Source organism: Hyaena hyaena, unplaced genomic scaffold (assembly GCF_003009895.1).
Source record: "Hyaena hyaena isolate Hyena2069 unplaced genomic scaffold, ASM300989v1 scaffold_475, whole genome shotgun sequence".
NCBI classification, from domain to species: domain Eukaryota; kingdom Metazoa; phylum Chordata; class Mammalia; order Carnivora; family Hyaenidae; genus Hyaena; species Hyaena hyaena.
In genome coordinates this window covers 218,125-241,972 of record NW_024081109.1, presented here as the reverse complement: position 1 = coordinate 241,972, position 23,848 = coordinate 218,125, and the positions used below count along the sequence as shown (strand labels likewise).

Below are 23,848 nucleotides of genomic sequence, written 5' to 3'. Positions count from 1 at the left end.
GGAATAACTTCATAAAGCCTGGGACACCTCTACTTTTGCATAATACTCACATGATTATAGGGAGAATAGTTGACTTGAAGTCATAATTTCCGTAGGTACATAAAGGAAAATATGTATTGCATTTTAGAAGATTCCTATCATAGCTAAAATTAATAAATTTCTTTTGAATGGAATGTACTTCCCTCAGTCTTCTGTGGAATGTTTCAGTCTGTGGTAATAACAGATAAAATGGATTTGACATATACTAAATGACTTTTGCCAGTAGACTTTAAATGAAGACATGAAAAATATACATTCTAGGTTTTGCATATATCATTTGCCTTAGTTGTGAACTTTTTAAGTTTGGGACCATAGATACATTTTTATGCTTTTTTATTCCTTTAGTGATACTTGTTACATTCAACACTGGTAGGTGCTAAGGATACAGCAGTGAATAAGATCCTGTACACTTGAAATTGCGCATATCATTTCTGAACTCGCAGTTGAACCCTTGTGTCAATTTCATTGGCCCGTTCTTCATTTAGTTCACTATTTGAATTGTCACCATGCTGGCCCTGGTGTATCTTCAGGTATTTCACAAATGTCCAGTGGAATGAAAGAGATGCTGCAAATTGCTTCCAGGGGAAATGGTTATAATAAAAAGAATTAAGATCAAGATCTAAAGCTGTTTAAATTAGCTTTTAAAACTTTTTTGTAGGTGAGCACGTTTTTTTCTCAGTTGATTGACTTTACTTTGGTAGAAACTTAATCTCTGTTGTTCCACTGTAGATGTGTGAGACAGTCCGAATTTACTGTGAACGTACTAGACTCAAGTATATTATTAGCCTGTTGGGTGGAAATATGTAAATGATCTGATTGTGACGCCTGTTTTTGGACACGTAGTTAAGGGCTTGGATCTATTTTCTATAACTGTTTAAGCCAACATGTTCAGATTTTGTGTAAACATATATCTATGATTCGAGTGAAATAAAGAAAAATAGCACTTAATAAATCCATCATCAGCTGAGAGGAGCTCGAGGGACTGGACCTGGAACTTTCTGGAAAATTTTCAAGATTTGCTTCATGAGGCCTTTCGTAAACCTAGAGAGTAGAGGACTGAGCCTCTAGCCTCGTCTCAGGTATATCCAGCTAGCTTCAGGGTGCTTATGTGAATGTGGCAAGACTCGGTAAACTTGACCATGTTTCCTTTTCTTTAAGGCTCTCTTTTTGTATAATGTAATGGGATGGAGAAACCGGAAGAAGTTAATTATCTTAAGTGGCAATACATGAGATCAGTGTCTTTTGATCTAGTCTTTTGATTTTTTTGCCGATTCCCTTTACTCCCCTTTCCTGGAGGTACCTTTGCACTATGTTGTGTCTCTTTGTTCTACCCCTAGATGTTTACAGAGGAATGAGATCTATTCTGTTGCTTACCTGTTACAGTCTCTGAATTCTTACAGAGTTGGTTATAAGTCTTCCCCTAAATGCTTTATTTTATACAACTAAAATTGGTAACAAAATCTCACTGGAACTTATTAAGAGATGTTTTTACATTATGTGTTTCAGTCGTCATTGGGAAACTTTATACTAGTTTCATAGAAACCAAATAACTGATTCACTTGCTCCCTCTTGTGGTAAATACTTGGTTTTATCCAACATGCTTTCATGGTAGTTCTTAATTCTTGGTAACACTTTACCAATGAGAACAGAGATTTGGATAGTAGTCCAAAGAGATTTTAAAAATCAGGAGGATGGGGCTAGTGTGCTCAACCTGGGCTGTGTGTAAGGTTATCTGTAGGGCGTAGGCCACACCCCAAGAGATTCCCTTTCTCTCTTTGGGGTGGGAACCAAGCATTTACAGTTTAATCAAAAAAATTTTTTTAAATGTTCATTTATTTTTGAGAGAGAGAGAGAGGCAGAGTGTGAGCGAGGGAAGGGCAGAGAGAGAGGGAGACAGAATCTGAAGCAGGCTCCAGGCTCTGAGCTGTCAGCACAGAGACTGACCTGGGGCTCGGACCCACGAACCATGAGATCATGACCTGAGCTGAAGTCGGACGCTCAACTGACTGAGCCCCCCAGGCACTGCACCAAGAATTTACAGTTTACATCAAATTTAGGGGCACCTGGGTGGCTCAGTGGGTTAAGCATCTGACTCTTGGTCTTGGTTCCAGGGTCATGGGATCCAGTCCCGAATCAGACCCTGTGTTGACACAGAGCCTGCTTGGAGTTCTCTCTCTCCCCCTTTCTTCTGTCCTTCTGCGACTTGCTCTCTCTCAAAATAAGTAAATTTAGTTTAATCTGTTTTTAATATAATTGAAACATTGCCGGGTATGCAGTCAGGGTTGAGAACTTACAGGTATAGTTTTGCTTCTATGACGAATCAGTTCTGTACACAAAGCGGGGGCATGTTATAATTTCTAATAACTTTTACCACCTTGCACTTTACAGTTTGTGAAGCACTTTTACATAATTTACCTGATTTTCCCAGGAACCCATTTTATGCAATAGGGAGACTTCCCTGGGTAAGTGACTGGTCTCAGATTATACAGCTAGAGGAGAAACCAGGATTGGAAGTTAAGACCTCTCACTTTAAATCCACTATTCTTTCCTACCACTCTGTGGAATGAATGTAGATCTCAGAGTTCTTGGTTAAAATGATGGATCTTAAATTAGTTCATCTTGAGAGCTCTTCTAGTTACATATCATGAAATATTTTTTGCCTTTAGCTGTGTTCTGTATATTAGCTTTATACAAAATACTGAAGGCACTGAAGATTTCATTACAACATTGTGTGAAGCCTTCTGGATTTCCCTGGCCTCCCTCAGGCCAGCTGTACTCTGCATAGCAGTCAGACAGCCTTTTGGGGTGCCTCAGAGAAGGAAGCTGCAGTATGGAGTGTCACGTAGGGTCAGCATTGATGTAAGAAAGAGATATCACTATTGCATAGACACCGAAGCCTAGTAATTATCGACCTTTACGTAACATACAAGCTTTGATTATTGACCGATAGATGATAAATGAGCTAGATTAGATCCAACTATGACAAAGGAAAAATAGTCTCTAGATTTTATTGTATTGAAATTTTATTATATTTGTTACTGCTCTTAAAAAATCGGCTTTTCTCAGCCTTAAAAATCATTTCTAATATTGGATACCTAGGTTTTCCCTTTTTTGTTTTTAATGTTTATTTTCAAGAGCGAGAGAGCGAGAGAGAGAGAGAGAGAGAGAGAGCGCGGAGCGGGGGAGGGGCAGAGAGAGAGAGGGAGACACAGAATCTGAAGCAGGCTCCAGGCTCTGAGCTGTCAGCACAGAGCCCAACACGGGACTCAAACCCACAGACTGTGAGATCATAACCTGAGCCCAAGTTTGACGCTCAACCAGCTGAGCCACCCAGGTGCCCCTAGGTTTTCCTAATAGCTATTTGTCTTAATTAAACTTTGATTTCTGTGTATATTTCTATTTTTTCTTTAATGTTTAGCTATTAAAGATAATGGTCAACTGTATAAGTACTTTTATTTTTTTAATATGTATTACAAAAAATGAATCCTTTATTATTTTACAGAAAAACCTCTTCATATTGGCAAATGCAGAATAGAATTGGGAACTAGTGAATACAAAGTTACATTTATTTATACTATATCTCTTAGATGGTGCTAGAAAGCATTGACATGCCCTCTTTTGGATACTGTTTCTTTTTTTCAATTGTACCTTTCTGTTAGAATTATTTTATTAATTTGAAAATCTGAAGACTATTTTTTGTCATCTCTTTGACTAGCCTATTATTTTTTGATTGAAAAAGTTATATATATGGGTATAGTCTTGGTACTTTAGCCAAAAGGGTATAATGATGGAAATGTCTCCTTTGCACCCTAGGTCTCTGAGTCCCTTTCCTTGGAAGTAGCTGTGTATGTATTCTTAGTTTTCTAGGTTTTATTTTTCTGTTCTATTTAATATACATGTCAAATATGAGTTGTAATAAACAGCATCACACTACATTTTCTATCAAATGTTCTAGTTGTATATTACATTCTCAATAAATGAGGTATTGGTGACATTGCTATTTAAGTTCTGTCTTTTATTAATGCATTCTTTTAAACTTATTCTTAATATGTTAATTATACAGCTTATTAGTGGTAAAGATATGTTTCCATGTTATCTAAATTTTGTTCATTAAAAAATCATAAATGGCATGTTTGCACTAGATGTTACTACATAATCTATTCTGCATGTCTGTTTATGGTGTTGTCAAATCCTTTATATATTAATGAAATGGTTTATGCCAAGGTAATGTGAAAAATAAGTTTTGTGGGAAACATTCTTAAGTAATTTTCTAAATGAACTTTAAGCTTATTTCCAAAAGTTGCCACTTTGGTTTTAGACAATAAGCAGAAAGCCCGGAAAGGAAAAAGAGACTTAAGTGATTAACCACCGATGTAGTTAGTCCCTTTGAAATAGAACTCAAGGTCAGACTCCTTTTCTTAAAGCAGTGTAAAATCCTGAATAGGAGCCTTGATTTCCAGATTCTTTACTTGACATGTTATTATACAGACTTACGCATTTGGTCTTAACAGGACACTTCAGATTCTAGCAATATCTTGTGAGAATAGCAATATTCTCATAAGAATTTTGATTAGTATAACTAGATTCTTAATGGATAAAAAAAATGTAGAAGTTTCTGTTTTACATATTATGGATCACCTTAAAGCGGTAAAAGGAATTCATTTCATAGAACAGTATTTTCCTTATGTGCATAATGTTAAGTAATTGTGATTTGAGTTTTTTTAATGAGGAAAACTTTATTCACTGTTTCCTAGCATTCTTTGTTTCCTTATGGAAATTCAAGTTATTAAAGTATTCAGATTCAATATAAATTAAAAACAGATGTCCTCAAGTATTCTCTCAGTTTATTTTGCCACTTTTATTTTTGAAAACCGGTCATTTTTGTTTACTTTATGGTAATAATTAGGAATTACAAGAGGTTTTTTTTTTTTTAATGTTTTATTTATTTCTAAGAGTAAGAGAGAGAGAGAGACGGCATGAGAAGGGGAGGGTCAGAGAGAGAGGGAGACGCAGAATCGGAAGCAGTCTCCAGGTTCTGAGCTAGCTGTCAGCACAGAGCCCGATGCGGGGCTCGAACCCACAACTGTGAGATCATGACGTGAGCTGAAGTTGGACGCCTAACCAACTGAGTCACCCAGGTGCCCCATAGGAATTACAAGAGGTTTTAAATGATACCAGGTAGGATGTTCAGATTTTCAGATGGAGACCCAACTGTTCGACTGTATGGAGACAAGAACAAACATTTAAGATTGCATCAAAAGTATAAAAACATTGCAAAGGGAGTTAATTCTACTTGTACAGTTTTGATGAATTAAGTACCTTTTTATTTAACTGTATCTGAATACATTTTTCAAGTAGAATGAGTTTGTTTTTTAATACTAATCAAATGGAATATACAAATATAGTACATTAAAGCATTATCTGATTTTGGCATGAAGACAGTATCCAAATATTTTGGTTTAGCATTTCTAGTTTAGGTAGTTGTAGATCATAAGCTGTTTTTTACCTCATGTGCCCTCAAACATGATAATTGATGACTGATTTTTTTGTTACTTAAAAAATCTTTGAGGTCAGTAGAACTCCACAACATATTGTATTTTAATGACATTCATTAGGGGGTTATCTCCAGGTAATTAGTTCCTAAGATACAAGATACAGAAATAAGTACATGTAAGATAGGGAAAATACATAACAGATGTTTTTTCTTAGGAGACCAATTTCAAAATAAAAATATAACAGAAGTATAGAGTAGAGAACTCTGGCTCAGTTTTGGAAGTTAAAAAACAACTAGCCTACCTAGATGAGATAGTGTGTTACATTCGTGTGCATCACAGGGCTGGCGGAAAGCACAGTAGCTTCAGGAAATGTGGACCCTGTTGGTCATGTTCTCAGAGTGTTCCAGGGTGCCACCCCACTACCGTCTCCGGGAGCTCAGAAAGCTCTCCTTTTCTTCATTTGTAGAATGCCACTCATCCATGGCGATGGGTGAAAAGAAATGCTAAGTGAAGTGTGAAATGCTGGAACAAAGGAGTGAAATCTGCTCTGCGGTCCTGCCTTCTGATGGCCACATTCTGCTAGACATTGGGAGCTCCAGAAGGCATAGAATGGAGGACCTTGGCATGTAGTGGGGTGGTGTGAGACATTTGTATAGTAGCCACGTTAGCCCATGGCTTTAGGCGTGTCAGAATTACTACATGTTTAAACAAATAACAAATGAAAATGTAATATTAAAGGACTTAAAACTTTGTATAGGAATATGTTTATTTCTTTGTCAATATTGTCCTGACAGATAAGCTCCTCTCTTGAGAGAACTCTCTGTAACTTAGTCTTTTTTTTGTTTTGTTTTGTTTTTGTTTTGTTTTTGTTTTTTTTATTTAAAGTCATATACATAGTTAGTTTCCTTTCAGCCTTTTAAATCTGGCTAGCGGATGTTCACGCCTTCTTTAAATGCTCCTGTGGTAGATAAGTGAGAAGAAGTTAAAAGAACTCTGTAAAGACATATTATTAATATACATATATGTATTTTATAAAAACGCTGCTGCTGCTACAATTGCAGGTCCTTTTGGAATAAATCATGGGATTGAGCTTCATTCAGATGTGGTGGAATACGCCAAGGAAAAGCTGGAGAGCTTCATCAAAAATAGTGATAGCTTTGATAAGTAAGTACTCACATCTATAGTTTTGGTTTGAAAACAGTTGATAAGTAGGTGTATATGACATGTCTGTTCCTCAGTGCTGTTAATTCATTGATCCTGAATTGCTCAGTTGAATGCAGCAAAAATCAGTGTGGTATAAAATGACCGAAAAAATTAAGTTAGAAGAATTATTCTGTGCTCTAATTCTTGTTCTGTGTAACTTGATAGCAAACGTAACTTTTATAACTGTTTATTACTGTCATTGTATCCGTAGGGTAACGTTCCATTCATTAAAAGTCACATAAGTGCCTTTTCTGAAAGTACAATGTAAAGATGCTTGGCATTAGAAAGTACTGATCTGGAACTGGTTTTGTACATTTGGAGCGGCAATGTAATAGTTCCGCCCTCTTAACATAGGGTCATACCTGTTAGCATCCCAAGGACTTTCTTAAAAACATTCAGTTACCTTGTAATATAACTGGAGTTAATTACCCTAGAACTATATTGACGTATTTTGTGATAGGGTTGTGTTTGAGCAATTTCTTTGTAAAACATTGTTTTGAACTCATACTTTCCCTTAGAACAAATGTCGTGCAGACTTTGGTCCCTAGCCCTGCTGGGGAGTCTTCTTCGTGTGCAGCATTCCTAAACTTCAGCAAGGATAGTACTCTGGGGCAAGGGTGTCTTAGGCTGAAGTCCACAAACTCTGCGAAATGATGTAAAATTTGAGGGCATTTATATCTTCCAACTAGTCATGTTTTCAAAGAAAGTCTTAAAAAGCTTAGAACACTAGCTTAGAACCCAGTCACCTTCTGTAGCAGAGTTTTAGTACAAAACCAGAGTTCTGACTCAGCTTGTTGGGAGCGGGCCTTCCTCACTCCTCTCTAGACCCTGGCCATGACCATGGAGATGAGGCACTTGGGGGTCTGAGTCAGAGCTCAGACTTTTTTTCTAAGAGAGTTTTTGCCTTGAGACAATGCCACCAAGGAAGCAGAGAAGGCCCTGTGAACGTCTGGTGGGGCGTGTTTTCCTTTTTCCTCCCCTGCTTCGCCCCTCTTCTCCCTCCCCCTGCTCTTTGCTTTACTCCCCTTAACCTCTGCCAGTGTGGACCTGTCCTCTGGCAGGTGGCACTGGATTGGTTGGTGAACAAGAAACTGATCTGCTGCAGAATCTCCGTGTTCCTGGGAAGGGAGGTGTCTGTCCTGGCTGGATTGTAAGTGGGATACGAAAGAGCTCAGGCAGGCAGGCTTGAGGGAAGTGGGACATGTTCAGGTTTCTGGTGTTCTAGAATTAGTTCAGTGTATCTGAACAAGCCATTTGAATTTTCTGCATCAATTTGTGGAGCTCCATCCTTTATCTTATTTATGCTGGTCTTTATAAATAATTAAAACGTAATTCACATTTGAATCATTTTTCAATGCTTACCGTGTTGGTTCATATTCTGCTTCCAAGAATAACATGTTGTTTGACAGAAAAAAAAAAAATAATAGTTTTTAGCCCAAGTTATTTTATAAGAAATTGGGATTCAATTTTGCCATTGTTTTGTTGTCTTACCATTTTGTCTGTGTGATGATTTGTAACATGTTAAATGCTTAAGATGTGGACAGGAATATTTTTATATGGTTTCTTAGAACCATAGAATTTTGGCAAATTTATTGAATTCCTGTTTTATATATTTTGATGGTGAAACTGTACACGTAGGACTTTTGAATGTGTTTGAACTTGGAAAATACAAAAGTAGTATTAGTAAAAGCCAGTGTTTAAGGTCCATCACAAGGTCTAGTATCATTAGATAGTAATACATCTATCATGCACCAGGGACCTGAAGACTCTCATACAGGTATCGACAAAACTCAAGTTCAGGGCTGACAAGTGGGCATGGCCCGGGGACACAATAAAATATGTCATCATTTAAAGCATTTCTATGTTGATGTAATTAAATATCAAATAATCCATAACAGATAAGATTGAAGACTATATATATATATATATTTTTTTTTTTATAAATCTTTTTTTTTTAATGTTTTATTTATTTCTAGGAGAGAGAGAGACAGTGTGAGCAGGGGAGGGTCAGAGAGAGAGGGAGTCACAGACTGAAACAGGCTCCAGGCTCTGAGCTGGCAGTCAGCACAGAGCCCGACGCGGTGCCCGAACCCACGAACCGCGAGATCATGACCTAAGCGAAAGTCGGACGCTTAACCGACTAAGCCACCCAGGCGCCCCAGAAGACTATATATATTTAAGTGTCTCAATTAAAAAATTTTTTCTAAAATTGTTTTCATATAATTATAAAAAGATTAACTTTCCTTATACTTCCTGAGTTTCTTGTTACTCTGTGATAGTTTTGTTACTCATAAAATGATGATTTCTAAAAAATGGTGATAGGACTCCTCTAAATGTTATTAAGTTTTAATGGTCTGATTATTTTAGTTGAAAACAATCAGTCAGACTTTATAACACAGTTGTTTTTGAAGTGTTGCAACTTTTTAAAACAGATTCATACATTAATAAACTAGTCTAAAAGAATTAGTTCTGGAAATACTATCTATTTTGGTTTTCCAGTAGTGTCCTGAAGTATTATTTAAATATTTCAGATGATAAAAACTATCTTGTATCCGAAGAGCACTAGGTTCTGGGAAAATGTTTCCGTTTGTGTAAAGTAGTGAGTGGTTGGAACCTGAGTAGTCAAAGTTGATGAGTTCTCATTGGGCTCCTTTTTTTGGTCTTTTCATATTATTTGGTTTTGGTGACAGGTTATAAGGATACAACAGTTTTCTTTCTGTCTTGTGGTTTGATGATTTCTTTGTTTTTTTTTTATATTTGTGAATGATATTTCTATTTATATTAAATTTTTTGAATTTGGGAAAGTTGCTGTGCAAAGTGATTTTAAAAATTCCCTTTCCAAGACTCTTAATTATATTTAGTTGTATACAGGTCACCAAAATACATATTTTAACTAATAGAATGTAACTCTGGAAAATTAATTGCTCTTTATGTATTCCTTAGTACCAGATTATTCTTGATTATGTGTAACACAGAATAGGTAGCTAAAATGTAATACTCTTCCTTTCTTATCCTATGGTTTTGGATCCTTTTTTTGGGGGGTTGGGATCTTTTTTTAATCAGTCCTTTTTTTCAAAAGTGTTATGTCACTTAAGATTTATACTGCATTTTAAAATTTTCTTATGTCTATCTATTGGAGATCATAATGAACTCCAATAGAAGTGGGGAAAAAATCTATAAACTACTTAACCTTAAAATATATAATGTAAGGTGATCTTGTAAACAATATAAATGTGTGTTTTTGTGTGTGCTTTATAAAGTAAGGTTGGTTCCTGAGTCTTGAAAGTAGTATTTCTTCTTATAGAAGAAAGTATCTTTATTATAACGTATGTATTTTAAAAATTTCTTTCCATGCCTTACTCCTATGTCAGCAAACTAAGTAATTTGGAGAGGCTTCTTTGAATTTACTGTATTTGGAAATGGGCGTGAGGGGGGAGCTCTCTTGTGTGGTTTATCCCTTTGCTCTACTTACAGTGTTTCTAGATTCGCTGAAATTCTCTTATAAACGTGACGTTTGATTTCTAGCGTCCTTTAGAATATTGGCAAACTTTTCCAGTGAAGGACCAGATAGTAACTACTTTGGGCTCCCTGGGCCAAGTGGTCCTGTTAGCAACTACTCAACCCTGCCGTAATGCAGATGCAGCTGGAGATCCTCTGAGCGGGAGTTCTGGGGACTCTGTTTACAAAAACAAGCAGCGAGGTGGATTCGGCCTGTTTGCCGACCCTTGTTCGGTCTTCACACAAACTCTTCAGAACAGCTTTGTGTTAGCCCACTCTGATCTAGACAAGTCTTTGGGCCTAGGTTTTATTACAAAGGATACTTATCCTGTCCGTTAATGAAACTCACCTACGGTGTGAGTTACATTTGGCAGGAGAGATGAGTGAGAGAGGCAATGCAGTCCTCAAATGCAGTGGAGGTGTAAGTTTAGTTAAGTGCAGATAGTATAGTCTTTTGTGTTTTAAAGATTTAATTGATTTATGGCAAGTCTAGTGGCCTTATTTTATTTTTAATTCTAGGTTTGTGTTTCATGTGATTCGATTTGCCTTGGAAAAATGCTTCTGTATCCTGTCAAATTTATGACTAGAATAGTCCTGCTTCATCTTTAAGAGAATTATGGCATACTTGAAGTAGTTTTGCTGTCTGTCTATAAATATATGTTCAACATTATTTCACAATATTTCTCAGATATTTGAATATTTTGATACACTAATAATGTTAAGATGGTAGTTTTATAACAATTACTACAGGTTGTAAACTGTTTTTAACCATGACAAACATTCAAATGGTGGTAACAGAAGTGCTTGAAAATAGTCATCAGGGCTATTTATCAGTTATATATTTTTAACATCAGTTGAGAAACAGCAGGGGGGAAAGTTTGATGGCTTCAAACACATTGTTAGGAGAAGAAATTCTTGTTGAAATACTTGAAGGCTCACTTTCATGTGATGTACCTGTTACATTTCCTATAAAGTGTTTAGAGATTGGTTTTGATCCTATAGATTTTCCGAAAGCTTTCAATGAGAAAACACTGTATTTATTTACTCTTAACACTTTGCTTTAAATAATGCTTGAAATTATTCTGAGATGAGATTGATGCAGTTGGAAGGGATAACACTTGAAAAGGTAAAGTCTTTGCTTTTTAAATTTTATATTATTCAGTAGCTTAATTATTGATTGTAAGAGTTTTTGAATGGTAAAACTGCATTTGGAGAGCAAGAGATAATATTTCCCTGGATTTTGCTTCCTAGTGGAAAATTCTGAAGGTTTATCTTGTTTTAACTAAATAGTCATAGCTCTTACGACCCAAAATGTGTATTTTGACAAGTGTTTTAAGAAAAACAGGTTTCTGTGATTCATTTGGCAGGTTGTTTTGGATGAGGTCTGAGAACAAGGTAGGATTCTTTCCTATGACCTTCAAATCCTTTATTCCATTGGAATAATTGTCTAAACTTTCAATGACAGCATCCTGTGGCACACGATAAACTAGGTGTGCAAATTGTCAGCCCCCCGCTTCAACAGTGTATTGAAGGGGAATGTTGTTTTTTCTACTCTCAGTCAGCTCCTAGAACCTAGACTATCCGTCTAAGAGGCAAGCTGCAGGGCAAGGCTAGGTCACCCTGATCTCCTAGCAGCTTATCAAAAGAATTATATGGGCAAGTTGGCAAGGTCCCTGCTGTGAAGGAAATCATCTGTCCGTCTCCAGATGAAGATATTTCAACACGCACCTATAAAGAAAACCACTGCTAAGGTAAGTGATGAGAATCCCAGTGTTATTTTGGGCAAGTGTTCATGTTGTAAGCCAAGATAATGTGCTCCCTGTTTTCCCACAAATGATTTCCAGTGTACATTTTAGGAAGCGCGTGCCAGGTAGTTTTCCCTCTCCGCACAAGAGAGTCTAAAAACAGTAACTAGATTTTCAGATTTAAACCAACAAATGACTATAAGTCTAAAGGAATAAATGTGTAGTTATTATGCACGTTTCACAACTGTTTATTTTGTACACAGATAACTTATATAGTTAGATGTAATTCAGTGTGGTTTAGAAGTATGAGTCATCTCCATGTGGGAAATTTCGTTTTGGAAATTTTCTTCAAAGAATAAAAAGGATTGCTCCTTTTCACTTTACTAACAGAAAAATTTTAATGACTTTCTTAAATTAATAAAAATTAGAGCAAAGCACACGTGAGCCATCCTTTTATGACTAAAATAATAGCCACGTAGGAATTGCCATTTTGGTTCACCTCTTGCCGCCCCCCCGCCCCTCAGGTTTCATATAGTATTTGATTGACGTGCAAAAATGGAATTTGGATTTTCCTTTTCACTAATATGTATAGGTCTGTAAATAGTGTAGTACTATTTTGTAATAAACTGAAAACTTGCAGTGAGTTTATTGCTGAAGTCTTCCAGATTATAAACAGATTGTATTTGTGGATTAAAACACGCCCTTTGCCTCTACAGAGGTTTGTGGGAACTTAGGTGAGATGTTAGGGGAGACGCAGCTCTCCGAAGGTAGCCAGAGCCTGCGGGGGAAGTGTTTCTGTTATTTTCCTGTTTGCATCGGAAGACTGAATGGGAGTTGCAATTTACTCTGGTGACACGTTAGCTACCATCCACGCCTCCAGTCAGTCGTCTCGCTCTCTGTAAATACTGCCCGAGCGTCATCTGACCCTGGTGGGGGCACATCCATAAACATATTGTTAGCTGTGGAACTGGTGTGAGTTTATGTATGGGAAATGCTGTTATAGAAATAAGCCACGGTTTTACTGTTAGAATACAGAATGTCTGAGATCCTCCAATGTGTACCTAGTTAGAAAGACTAAAGCTCATCTCTTAAGTCCTTTATTCGGAAAGATAGTCCACTACCTACTTTTTTTTTTTTTTTTTTAGATATAATGTATAAACTAATATGCATTTTGAGAATTGTTTTGTGTTCTTTACTAATGTGAAGGATTCATGTATTACTGGTAGAAAAGGTTAGGCCATAGTTATAATTAAGAGTCTCTAGATGGGACACCATTTCTGGTAGATATTTTTTCCTAAAAACCACTAAATTGGTAGTGTTATTACAATTTTTTTGGTAATGGGTTTGGCACATGAATTTTATTAAAAAAATTTTTTAATGTTTATTTTGAGAGAGAGAGAGGAAGAGAGAGAGAGAGGAGGGGCAGAGAGAGAGGGAGACACAACATCTGAAGCTGGCTCTAGGCTCTGAGCCCGATGCGGGACTCAGATTCACAAACCGTGAGATCATGACCTGAGCCGAAGTCAGATGCTTAACCGGCTCAGTCACCCAGGAGTCTCTGGCATGTGAATTTTTTGTGTTCTAGATGTTCTAGTGCCAACATTTGAAGACATTACAGTGTTCTCAGTTTTACTTATGTCCTTCAAATTTTACTATGTTGTATCTAGAAAAAGTCCAATCCTTTTGGAACATCTCAAGTTCAGTTAAACTTTCAGATTTGAGTATTCTGTTAAATAAATGAATCAGACTATGTTAAATGAAAGTGTAAAGATCTCATGTATTTGTTAGAACATATATTCGATTTGCATTAGTACAAATTTATGGATTTGGAGATCTGGTCTTCATTACAATGCTCCTTTGTATTTCTCTCTAAGTGAACACAAATACACATGTTCTGATCTGCATTACAGGGGGAAAGCATTAAGTCATTTTCCTAAAGTTAATGGTGGCTTACTTAAGATCTTTGGAAAGGCCCAAACAAATACCTTTCAGTTATAGGACAGTTGATTTATTCATTAAAGACAAGGATTTTTTAAAAATTATTTGGGTTTTGCCTTTTTTGGCATTTTGAGAAAAACTGTCTTCTGTAGCATGAAGTTATAGCTTTTAATAGTGACCAATTTAGTAAAACAAGAACCATCATACTGATATAAAAAGGGTCATAGGCACATATTTTCTCTATCTTTCTGGGCAAGTTTCTCTTCTAGTCCTGAGATTTTGGGGGTTCATATTCAAAGTTGTTAGGTAGAAAAGTTGGCAAAGCATTTATGTTTTTTGTATAGTTCTCTTAGTAAATGTATTTTGAGGACTGTAATAAGTGATGGAGATACATTTAAAATTCAGAAGAAATATTCACAGAAATAGGGAATACCAGGAGAACGCTTCAAAGGGAAGACTTTATTAAGGAGAAAGTATTTAAAGTTACAGATTATAAGTAGAAGGGTATTTGTTTAGTATCATCAATTTATGTGGCTGTTGAAATACACCCCTAAACACATAAATAAAAGAAATATTGAGCTATTTTACATTTATTTTGGACTAAGTCTTTGAAATCCCATGTGAGTTTTATCCTCACTGTGCAGCTCAGTTTGGACTAGCTGCATTTTAAACGCTCAGAATTCACATGTGGCTTGTGACGACCATCTTGGCTACCTTGAGGCTGTAGATTGTCCTGTCTCATCTTGCCATTTCTCAGGGAGTGTTTCTCCGATTCCATAGGTCTGTCTGTTTCCTTTCGTCCTTAGCCTTATGGAATCATATTCCTTTCCTTTAGAGCATTTATCATAGCTGTAAATCTGTATTAGTGAGATTCTTTGATTCTTGTCTCTTCCACTAGATGTAGGCATGAGTGTTTCCCAATCTGTTTCCAATCTTTACACACAACTGGGGCTCTATAAATAGTATTTCACTTAATGAATTGTGCTTATTAGTAGTATAAGGAAATTTGGCCATAATCACACACCTGATTTTAGAATCAGGCACTAAATTATTTCTAATTAATTTTGCTGGGATGAGGATGTATAAACTGTCACTAATCTGAGAAATGGTCTTAATTGTGAGTTATTTACTTATAATGGTAGTGTCCTAAGTAATAGTTCTGTAAGCTTTCATGTAGTTATGATAAGTAGGAAGCTTTTTAAACTGTAAGCATATTTTTGAGTTGATTTAATAGACTTGATAAAGAGGTTTAATAATTTAGTTTTTAAAATACAAATTCCCTAAAAATAAGACTGGCTTAAATTACTATAAAATTATTTAATATGAATTTTTATAAGAATAAAGATTTCTAGATAGACTTCATTGAAAATAGTCTAACTTTTTCTTGTTAAAGAATGCTTACTCTGAGTTTAGTAGAGTGATTAAACCACATGATCCATAGTATCTTATACTTAAAAGCCAAGAAACTATATTTTGGCCATATTTTAGGCAATCATAGGTTGTACCATAATCTTGAGTTCAAAAGGAATTTAAGCTTGACCCTAACCTAGGTAAGTTTACCCTTTTGTGTCCACCATGCTAGTAGGAAGAATGAGATACTGTTAGAGTTAATAAGATTTCATTACTAAAACTAATATTTGAACTGTGTCTTGAAGAGATGGTAGGCATTTATCAAAGGAAGAAGAGAGGAAGCGTATTTCAGTCAGAGGAGCAGCATATACACAGATACAGGATTTCCAAACACTTTGTACTAGTTCCTCTAAGCAACTAGAAGCACACACAGTTGACCCTTGAACAACATGGGTTTAAACTGTGCCGGGCCACTTAAATGCGGATTGTTGTATGGTACTATACATGTGTTTTCTCTTCCTTATTTTCTTAATATTTTCTTTTTCTCTAGCTTACTTTATTGTAAGAATACAGTATGAAATACATGTAACATAAGAAATGTTAGCCATCTGTTGATGTTGTCATTGTGAGGCCTCTGGTCAACAGTAGTTGATTAGTAGTTAAGTTTGGGGGGGTCATAAGTTATACTTGGATGTCTGACAGCAGAGAGGGGTCAGCATCTCTCCTGTTCAAGGGTCAACTGTAATTCAGTTTGGTTATAACATAGTGGGGGCGGGGGGAGAGCAGTGGGGGCAGGCCCAGGAAATGAATCTGGCAGGACAGCTTGATGGGAGAGTTCTCAAGAGCCCCGTGTGGTGCTCTAAGGAGCTTCACCCTGTCCTCTGCAGTACGGAGCAAATGAGGGGAGAGAGACCTGGAAGGTGGGAGCAGCCAGGAGGCAGTTACAGTGAAAGCAGTAATGAGGCACAGACTACCCTCAGGAGGGGGTATGGAGAAGAGAGTGTACACTGATAACTTATCCCACCCCAATCCCTCAGCCCTTCCCACCCTACTCCTAACCCTCCACTAAGAGACAGGGGACTAAAGATAGAGCATAATTCCGGTAAACTCTTCTTTAAATATTAGTAAATATAGCGTGTCTGTTTTTTAGTGAATTTTAATGAAAAGTTGTTATGTAATAAATCTATTAATTACCAAAGGACAGGATATGTTTTACAAAGTAGAAATGATTATGATTCAATCACTGTCATTTTTCACTGCATGCTGAAACTTTTAACATGAATTATTCCATCCTCAAATAATAGCCTGATTTTTTCGTGTGGTCATATCAACGTTAATCAACTTAAAAGCAAAAATATATTCCATGAATTAGTTTTTTAAAAGAGTATATGTTTTATTAGTGCATTGGGGTTTTAATTAATGTTCTATGTTAGAAACTATTTGCAAATTTGTTAAAACTTCAGGAATAAAGTAGAAGTCTAAATAGGATAGTTTGTAAAAGCATAACTCTACCTACCATGAGCCAACACTGTAACCAGGAGCGAGCAGCCTGGATAAATGCCTTTGCTTTGAAACCGTCTCTCCCTCTATTGCATAGGGTGATCACAGGGGCCAAAGCACCAGTCACATCTCAGAGTCCTGTAACGCAGCTCTGCTAAAATCTGTTAGGAAGATCTCCCTAATCGTAGTGGTTGCTGAAGTGTGTGGTTGGGACACTGGTGTCCTTTCCTGACAAAGCTTTGCCACTGTTAGCCACAGCAGAAATGTCAGACAGAGAAGGCTACTGCACGGCTCCTTCCCTTTGCCGAGGGCCCATTAGGTGTTTGTTTTTGTTTTTGTTTTTTTGGAAAGGGCAGTGGAAGGTGAACCTTTTCTTGTTTGTGGGACCCTTGTGATTCTCATCCTTAGTATATATCATTTGTGGGGCATCACAAGGTTGGTATCGAGAGGAGCTTTTCCTTATATTCATTTTTTTAAGCCCTAAGTGAAGTTTCAGTATGGCAAAAAAAAATTGGTTGTTTTAAAAACATGTGAAATTATATCATTGGTAATAAAACAATGTATTGGAGCAGTTAAACCAAATCTCATAGTGATATTTTGTCCTTAATTTTGGTAACTTCACTATTTCAAAGAACTGGATTGTATTAAAATTTTCAGGTCTAACCTTTTGTTTAAATGAATTAAAATATATTTGTGTTTTCATGCAGATTTGAGTTCTGTGAACCTGCATTTGTGGTTGGTAATTGCCTCCAGATAGCATCTGACAGTCATCAGTATGATCGAATTTACTGTGGAGCTGGTGTCCAGAAGGACCATGAAAACTACATGAAAATACTACTGAAGGTCGGAGGCATTCTGGTCATGCCTATAGAGGATCAGGTAACTTCCAGTGTTCTTTGCTTAAACACGTTAGTTTAAGGTGGGAAATGTTGTATCAGTGAAAAGTAGGTTGTAATTTTTAAAGAAGGAGTACTCTTCACAGATCTAGCTATAAAAAAACAAAACAAAACAAAAACCCTTGAAACAGACTCTTGAGCAAAGCAGAGAAGAGATCCTTATACTAGGCTTTGAAGAGATTTTTGCATTTCAGCAGAGCTTAACCTGTGTGGCGTGTGCCAGGTTGCTTCCCCCACAGGCTTCTTACCTGTAGCTGTTCCGTTGAGTGTGGTGGTCTCTACGTGCTGCTCAGTCCCCAACATTCCTTAGTTCTCTGAACATATGAAAAATAAATTCTATTTGGGATTCGGTTTGGACTGCTTAAATCCGTTAAAGAAACGAGTAAATGTTTAAATCTTCCTTTAGTATGACACAGACTCATTTGAGATATTTTTTCAATCATTTGCCTGCTTTCCGTTTGGAATTATTAGATATAGTAAATGTATAAACTACTAATATATTCAGAAAATGGGTGGGTCTTTCAAAAGGAAATTACTTTAAAAATTTAGAAAACTGGGGGCACCTGGGTGGCTCAGTCAGGTAAGTGTCTGACTCAATTTCAGCTCAGGCCTTCATCTCACAGTTATGAGATCGGGCCCCATGGGGCCTGCTTGAGGTTCTCTCTCTCCCCTCCCTCCTCCTCCCTCTGCCCCATCCCTGCTTGTGCTTACTTACGTATGCTGTCTGGATTGCTCTCTTAAAAAGTTTTTTTTAAATAAAAATGCATTTCAAAAAAGAATCTTTAATATTCATATTAACTTAAGTTTGAGATGTTTAAAATGCCTTGTGGTTTATATGGTAGAAAATAAATTATGTAAGACAACTGGGACCTTGCCTCATCATTTTGGAGTTTATAATCTCGGGGGGGGGGCCCTTCACATCACAGCATGTTATTTGTAACTCAGTAGATTTCACCATCACCATGCACTGTGCTCTGTAGCAAATTGTTTGTCAGTTATAAGAAGACCTAATATAAAAACATTCATTAAAAAAGATTCCTGGGAAAATATTGTTATTTGCATGCTTCCAGAGCTGAGACTCCCAGATGAACAATCTTCTGTTTTCTGTTAAAAATATCTTTTCAAATATTTTTAAGATAGGGCTTCCCATTGGTATTTTATTAAATATTAAGTATATACTATTATCCTGATGTCAAATGGGCTTATTTTTATAATAGAAATTGAAGATCTTAATTCAACTTGATCAAGCAATGTACCGAGCTAATTTTTCTTTTTTCCAAGGACTGGGGATGGGTTTTTGCCAGGTAGGTAAGACTTCTAATGTTCTTGTGATTAATTACGTTTATTTGTGGAATACTAAGTTAGGATTAGAATGAGAATCTGTATTTTATTACTGTCATTGACGACCATGAAGTTGACTCACTGGTGCAGTAAACAGAAAATGGTTTTATTGATGTCTTACATAATGCTTTAACCAAACAACTGAACCTAGTGAGACATCTAATTTGGGGTTCCCTGGCACGTGTGGATTGGAGTAAGACCCCTAGAGGCTGTCAGACCCCAAATATAACATGATGAGTTCCTTGACCATGTTTGGATGTCTATTCACATTAACTTATCTATCTTGAGCTGCAAATATTTGTGATTTCTTTTGTCTTATTTTACCGTAAGTATTTAAATTATAGTAATTTGGTTGCATTCAAATACAAATGATTATATAGCAACTATTGGCAGTTATTCCATGAAAATAAAATTGTGCCATAAGGCGATCGCATTTCCAGGATTAAGCCGTTCTCTTTCTATGTTTTCCTCCAAATAGTTAACACAAATTATGCGAACTGGACAAAACACTTGGGAAAGTAAAAATATCCTTGCTGTTTCATTTGCTCCACTCGTGCAGCCAAGTAAGAATGATAATGGCAAGCCAGATTCTGTAGGACTCCGTAAGTAACTGCTGGTCCTTCCCGACTATTGTGCAGCTCTTATGCTTGGGGTTTAATGGACTATATAATTATGAAAAATTAAAGAAATAGCTATATATTTACAGATTTATTCAGCTTTTTTGTGGGAGTGGGTTAAAGTCCCTACCTTGCACCAGACACTTAGCTGCCTTCATGGACATATGAAAAGAAGGCACAGACCAAAGAAATCATGAATTTATTAATTATAGTGGTGACTTTATTGATTATTATTGAATTTGTTGTCATTTTCTTTTTTTTTTTTTTTAATTTTTTTATTGTTTGGTTTAAACATTCTGAGAGAGGGAGAGAGACAGCGTGAGCAGGGGAGGGTCAGAGAGAGAGGGAGATACAGAATCCGAAACAGGCTCCAGGCTCTGAGCTGTCAGCACAGAGCCCAACACAGGGCTCAGACCCACAAACTGTGAGATCATGACCTGAGGTGAAGTCGGACACTTAACCGACTGAGCCACCCAGGCGCCCCTGTTGTCGTTTTCTACACAGAAGGACGACAAACACAAAAGCCTTTATTTGAGCTAAAAGAGCTTGCTTGTTCCAAGAGCAGAAATAAGTTTCAGGGTAGTTGAAGCTCATTGGCTAGAGTGTAGAAGATAGATTTAACAAGACTTGTCTTAGACTCAAAGGGAAAGTCCGTACTGGATGTGGATAGACTTGTTTGAAGGTAGAAAAACAGTAACTAGAAGGCAGTGGTAGAGAAAAAAAGGAGGGTGTGAAGTTTGGCCTTGAGCAGCTAGCTGGGTGGTGGTACCATTTTATTGCCATTCGCAAGACCGGCAATGGAATAACTTTTAAGTAGGTGTAGGAAGAGGAGACATTTTATTCTGGCCACATCCGAGTTTCCTGTCGGTGTGCACATGTCAGGTAGTCCAGTTATAAACCTGTTGCAGGAGGAAGGTATAAATTGAGAATCCTCAACGGGAAAATGCCATTTTAAGCTATGAGAATGGATGAGAGCACTTGGGGGAGAGTGAGGAGAGAGAAGAGGTGTTTGTGCTGGCAACCAAGAAGAAAACAGTATTTCAAGAAGGAGGAAGTGATCAACTTACTGCAGTTCAAAGAAGAAAAAGAAATAAGAGTAGTATTAATTGGCTTGTGATAGATCACGATTTTGGAAGTCGGTAAGTAAAGTTCTTTACCTAAAATGAACTTTACCGTGGTAGACTTCTTGCTTTAACTTGCTTTTTAAATGAATTAATTTCAAAAGAACCTGGCTTTATATTTAGTTTTATTTTCATCATTTATTTTACCCTCTTTTCAGCCATGTGATTTTTGTGGCCTGTTTTTCCGTCTTCGAAGTTCTTACCAATGGAGAGATGGATTTGGTGGTCAGATAGCTAGGAAGTGAGCTGTCAGTTTTATCACCTACTAAAGGAGTTGGGGGATATGACTGGGATCTGCATCCTAAATTAGGGCCGTGCGGCTGCAGGCAGCCTGGCCAGCCTCCCTCCCATCAGGGGAGCAGAGCTTCATGTGTGTGAGTGAAGGAAGAGAGAAGTGAAAGGCCCCACGTGCACACAAACCATACAGAGCAGTCCTCCTGCCGTGGGGAGGGGGGTGTGTGGTGGTGCAGAGAGCCCCAGGAGGTCCTGGGGTCAGGGGCGGTGAGTGGCAGGAAGGGCTCTTCCCTCGACCCCAGAAAGGGCTCCCCAGCATTCCTCCATAGCAGGAGCTGCCGTCTGAGAGGCCTGGTGACCACTCTTCAGATTCATGAGATCCATCAGCTCTGACGCCGTGCTCTTACTTCAGTCTCAGTTAGAAATCAGGCACTCTGATTTCAAACTCCGTTTTGAACTTTTTACAATTCAGAAACTGTTAATCAGCCATTTTTTCCAGACATACTTGATGCTGTTGTATGTTACTTACAAAAATGAGTCGATCTACAAAACAAAGCCACATAAAACCATTACATCAGGAAACTTGCATATATAGAGAATTAAAAATAAGAATGATTAAAAAAAGGATTATCAAAAAGGCTCATCCTATTAGTAAAGTTACTCTGCTTGAATGTTAAATTTATATGTCCCTCCTGTTTATTCAGAGACACGTGCTAGATGTGCTCTGGGACTGAAAGGGACTTCTTCACCTATCACCAGAACCAAGTAACTGTCACTTGTATTCACGTGCATGATATGGTTATTTCACAGTATCCTTTTTGGTAGACTGCACACACACACACACACACACACACACACACACACACACCCTTGTATACAGAGGTGTATGTATATACCATAATATATAGGAGACTGTACCGGTGTAGTATGTACTATAATTCATAGTAGACTCTACTGTATAGTACATATATGACATGTATATGTATATACCATATAGCACATACTATAATATATAGTAGACTATACTGTATGGTACCTACTATAATATGGACTATACCATACTAAGGTCACTTGACTATTTCAACTCCTTGCTAAAAGCAGTAATAACAAAGTAAAACTATTTTTTTCCTCCTGTTTCCCAAGTATTAGAATTACAGGTCATATTTATGATCGTTTTCTTTAACCTATCATAACAGGTTAGAGAGTCACAAAAAAGAAGTAATGAAAAAAATTCTGTGACACAGTTTGGTTTTGACAGTGGCCTAGCCACAAGTACAACATATATCTATGAAGATACATGTGTCCTTATAGAGGTCCCTGTGGACTTCTGTGCATCAGCCATTTAGGTGTTTTACTTTCTCATGGAGACTTGTCGCCTGAGACATTTCCTCTTTATCTGACAGTTTCCCAGATTAGTGTCCTTCAGAGGAGTCCAGGTTGTAAATGTGGTTTTGCAGTAACATACTTACGAATGGCATGGATGATGATATGTTATAAATGGGCAATTTTCATTCGTCTCCATTTTAAGGATGTCGATACAGTTTAGACCTAGGTAATTAATGAGACTGTCATTGGTTGGGTTGATGGACATAACTGAAGGTCAAGCAGGAGGAGAAATTTGGTTGAAAGGGATAAAATGGGGGAAGAGCCTAAATTTAAAAAAAGATCCATCATAACCTCTGAAATACTTACAGGAGAAATGATGTATCCAAATTTGTCACCAGAATAGTGTGTGGTGGGTTTGGGAGGAGGAAATGGGAGCATTGGTGTGGTAGGATTGGCTATAGTGTGAGAGTCGAAGCTGAGTGTCCAGTGCATGGGGTTCGTTATACTGTTCACTCTCTTGTGTACATACTTGAAAGTCTCTACAATAAAAAGAAAAAAAAAATCAATAGCATAAACATGAGCCAGGAATTACGATTTTGTAAAAAAAAAAAAAAAAAAAAAAAATGCTTCACTATGAGTAATGTTTATAGAATGAAAAAAGTTCTGAAGATGTTATTTGTCAGAAGTTAATAGAATGTTTGGAATAACAAGTTTCCTCTTCTGTGAAAATTGCTGTTTAGGGAACATTATTTCATTAATTATAGGGGATTAAAGGATGAAAGGCTCTTAGCAAAAAGAACTGAAAAAATACACATGCAAATCTTGGGCCAAATGCATTTTGTAGCTACGAAATTGCCTACATAAACAGTTACTAAAATGTAGTTAGGACTTTTCCTCTGGTTTATCACTACTTTTGATTCAACCCAAGTCTTTCTTTGTTTGGGGGTGGTATACAACATTCTAGAAGAGCTGCCTCACATTGAGGGCGGGCCCTCTAGAAGGAGTAAGAGGAAAAAGGAGAAAACTCTATACCAACTTAAGGAAAGCGGTTTCCTCTCTACACCACCCACTAAATACTTCTGTATCCCAGATATGTGGATTTGTCCACACCAAGCAATTCTCCAATTCTTTGCGGACACCAGCTAGGTGTCCTGCGATCTGACCCCCTTCTGACACTAACCACTGTTAGCATAGACTCTGAAGGTGAAAGGGCCTCTACCCCACAAGGCTGCCTCCTCCTCCTCCACCTCGAGACCCCAGTCACAGGTACAGGTTTTCACCTGTGCTTCCGTCAGCCCGGCTATAAATCAGAAACCCCCATAACCGCTTTCTGGAATTTGTTGGAGTGTCTTACAGAACCCAGAAAACAGTTCACTTACGAGATTACCGGTTTTATCATAAAAGGCCCCAGCCTGGAACGGCTGGCTGAGTGGATGCATAGGGGGTTGGGGGCGAGGACACACGGAGCTCCCGTGCCCCCTCCGAGTGCCCTCGGGCACCTCCACTTGTATTCAGCCCAGAAGCTCCCTGAACCCTTTCAGTTCA

The 23,848-nt window shown here is 37.3% G+C and overlaps 1 protein-coding gene across 2 annotated transcripts in view; it reads left to right on the top strand.

Annotated features, from left to right (window-relative positions):
• PCMTD1 (protein-L-isoaspartate (D-aspartate) O-methyltransferase domain containing 1) overlaps positions 1–23,848 on the top strand; it is a 67,725-nt gene that overhangs the window by 37,579 nt on the left and 6,298 nt on the right. Inside the window, exons 2-5 of one of the 2 annotated variants that reach the window (XM_039254258.1) lie at positions 6,596–6,698; positions 11,794–11,986; positions 17,476–17,647; positions 19,484–19,607. In XM_039254258.1, the coding sequence (XP_039110189.1) occupies positions 17,594–17,647; positions 19,484–19,607 (178 nt within the window). In that variant the 5' untranslated portion in view covers positions 6,596–6,698; positions 11,794–11,986; positions 17,476–17,593. The remainder of the gene's footprint in view (positions 1–6,595; positions 6,699–11,793; positions 11,987–17,475; positions 17,648–19,483; positions 19,608–23,848) is intronic. The other variant, XM_039254257.1, reaches the window with a different exon arrangement.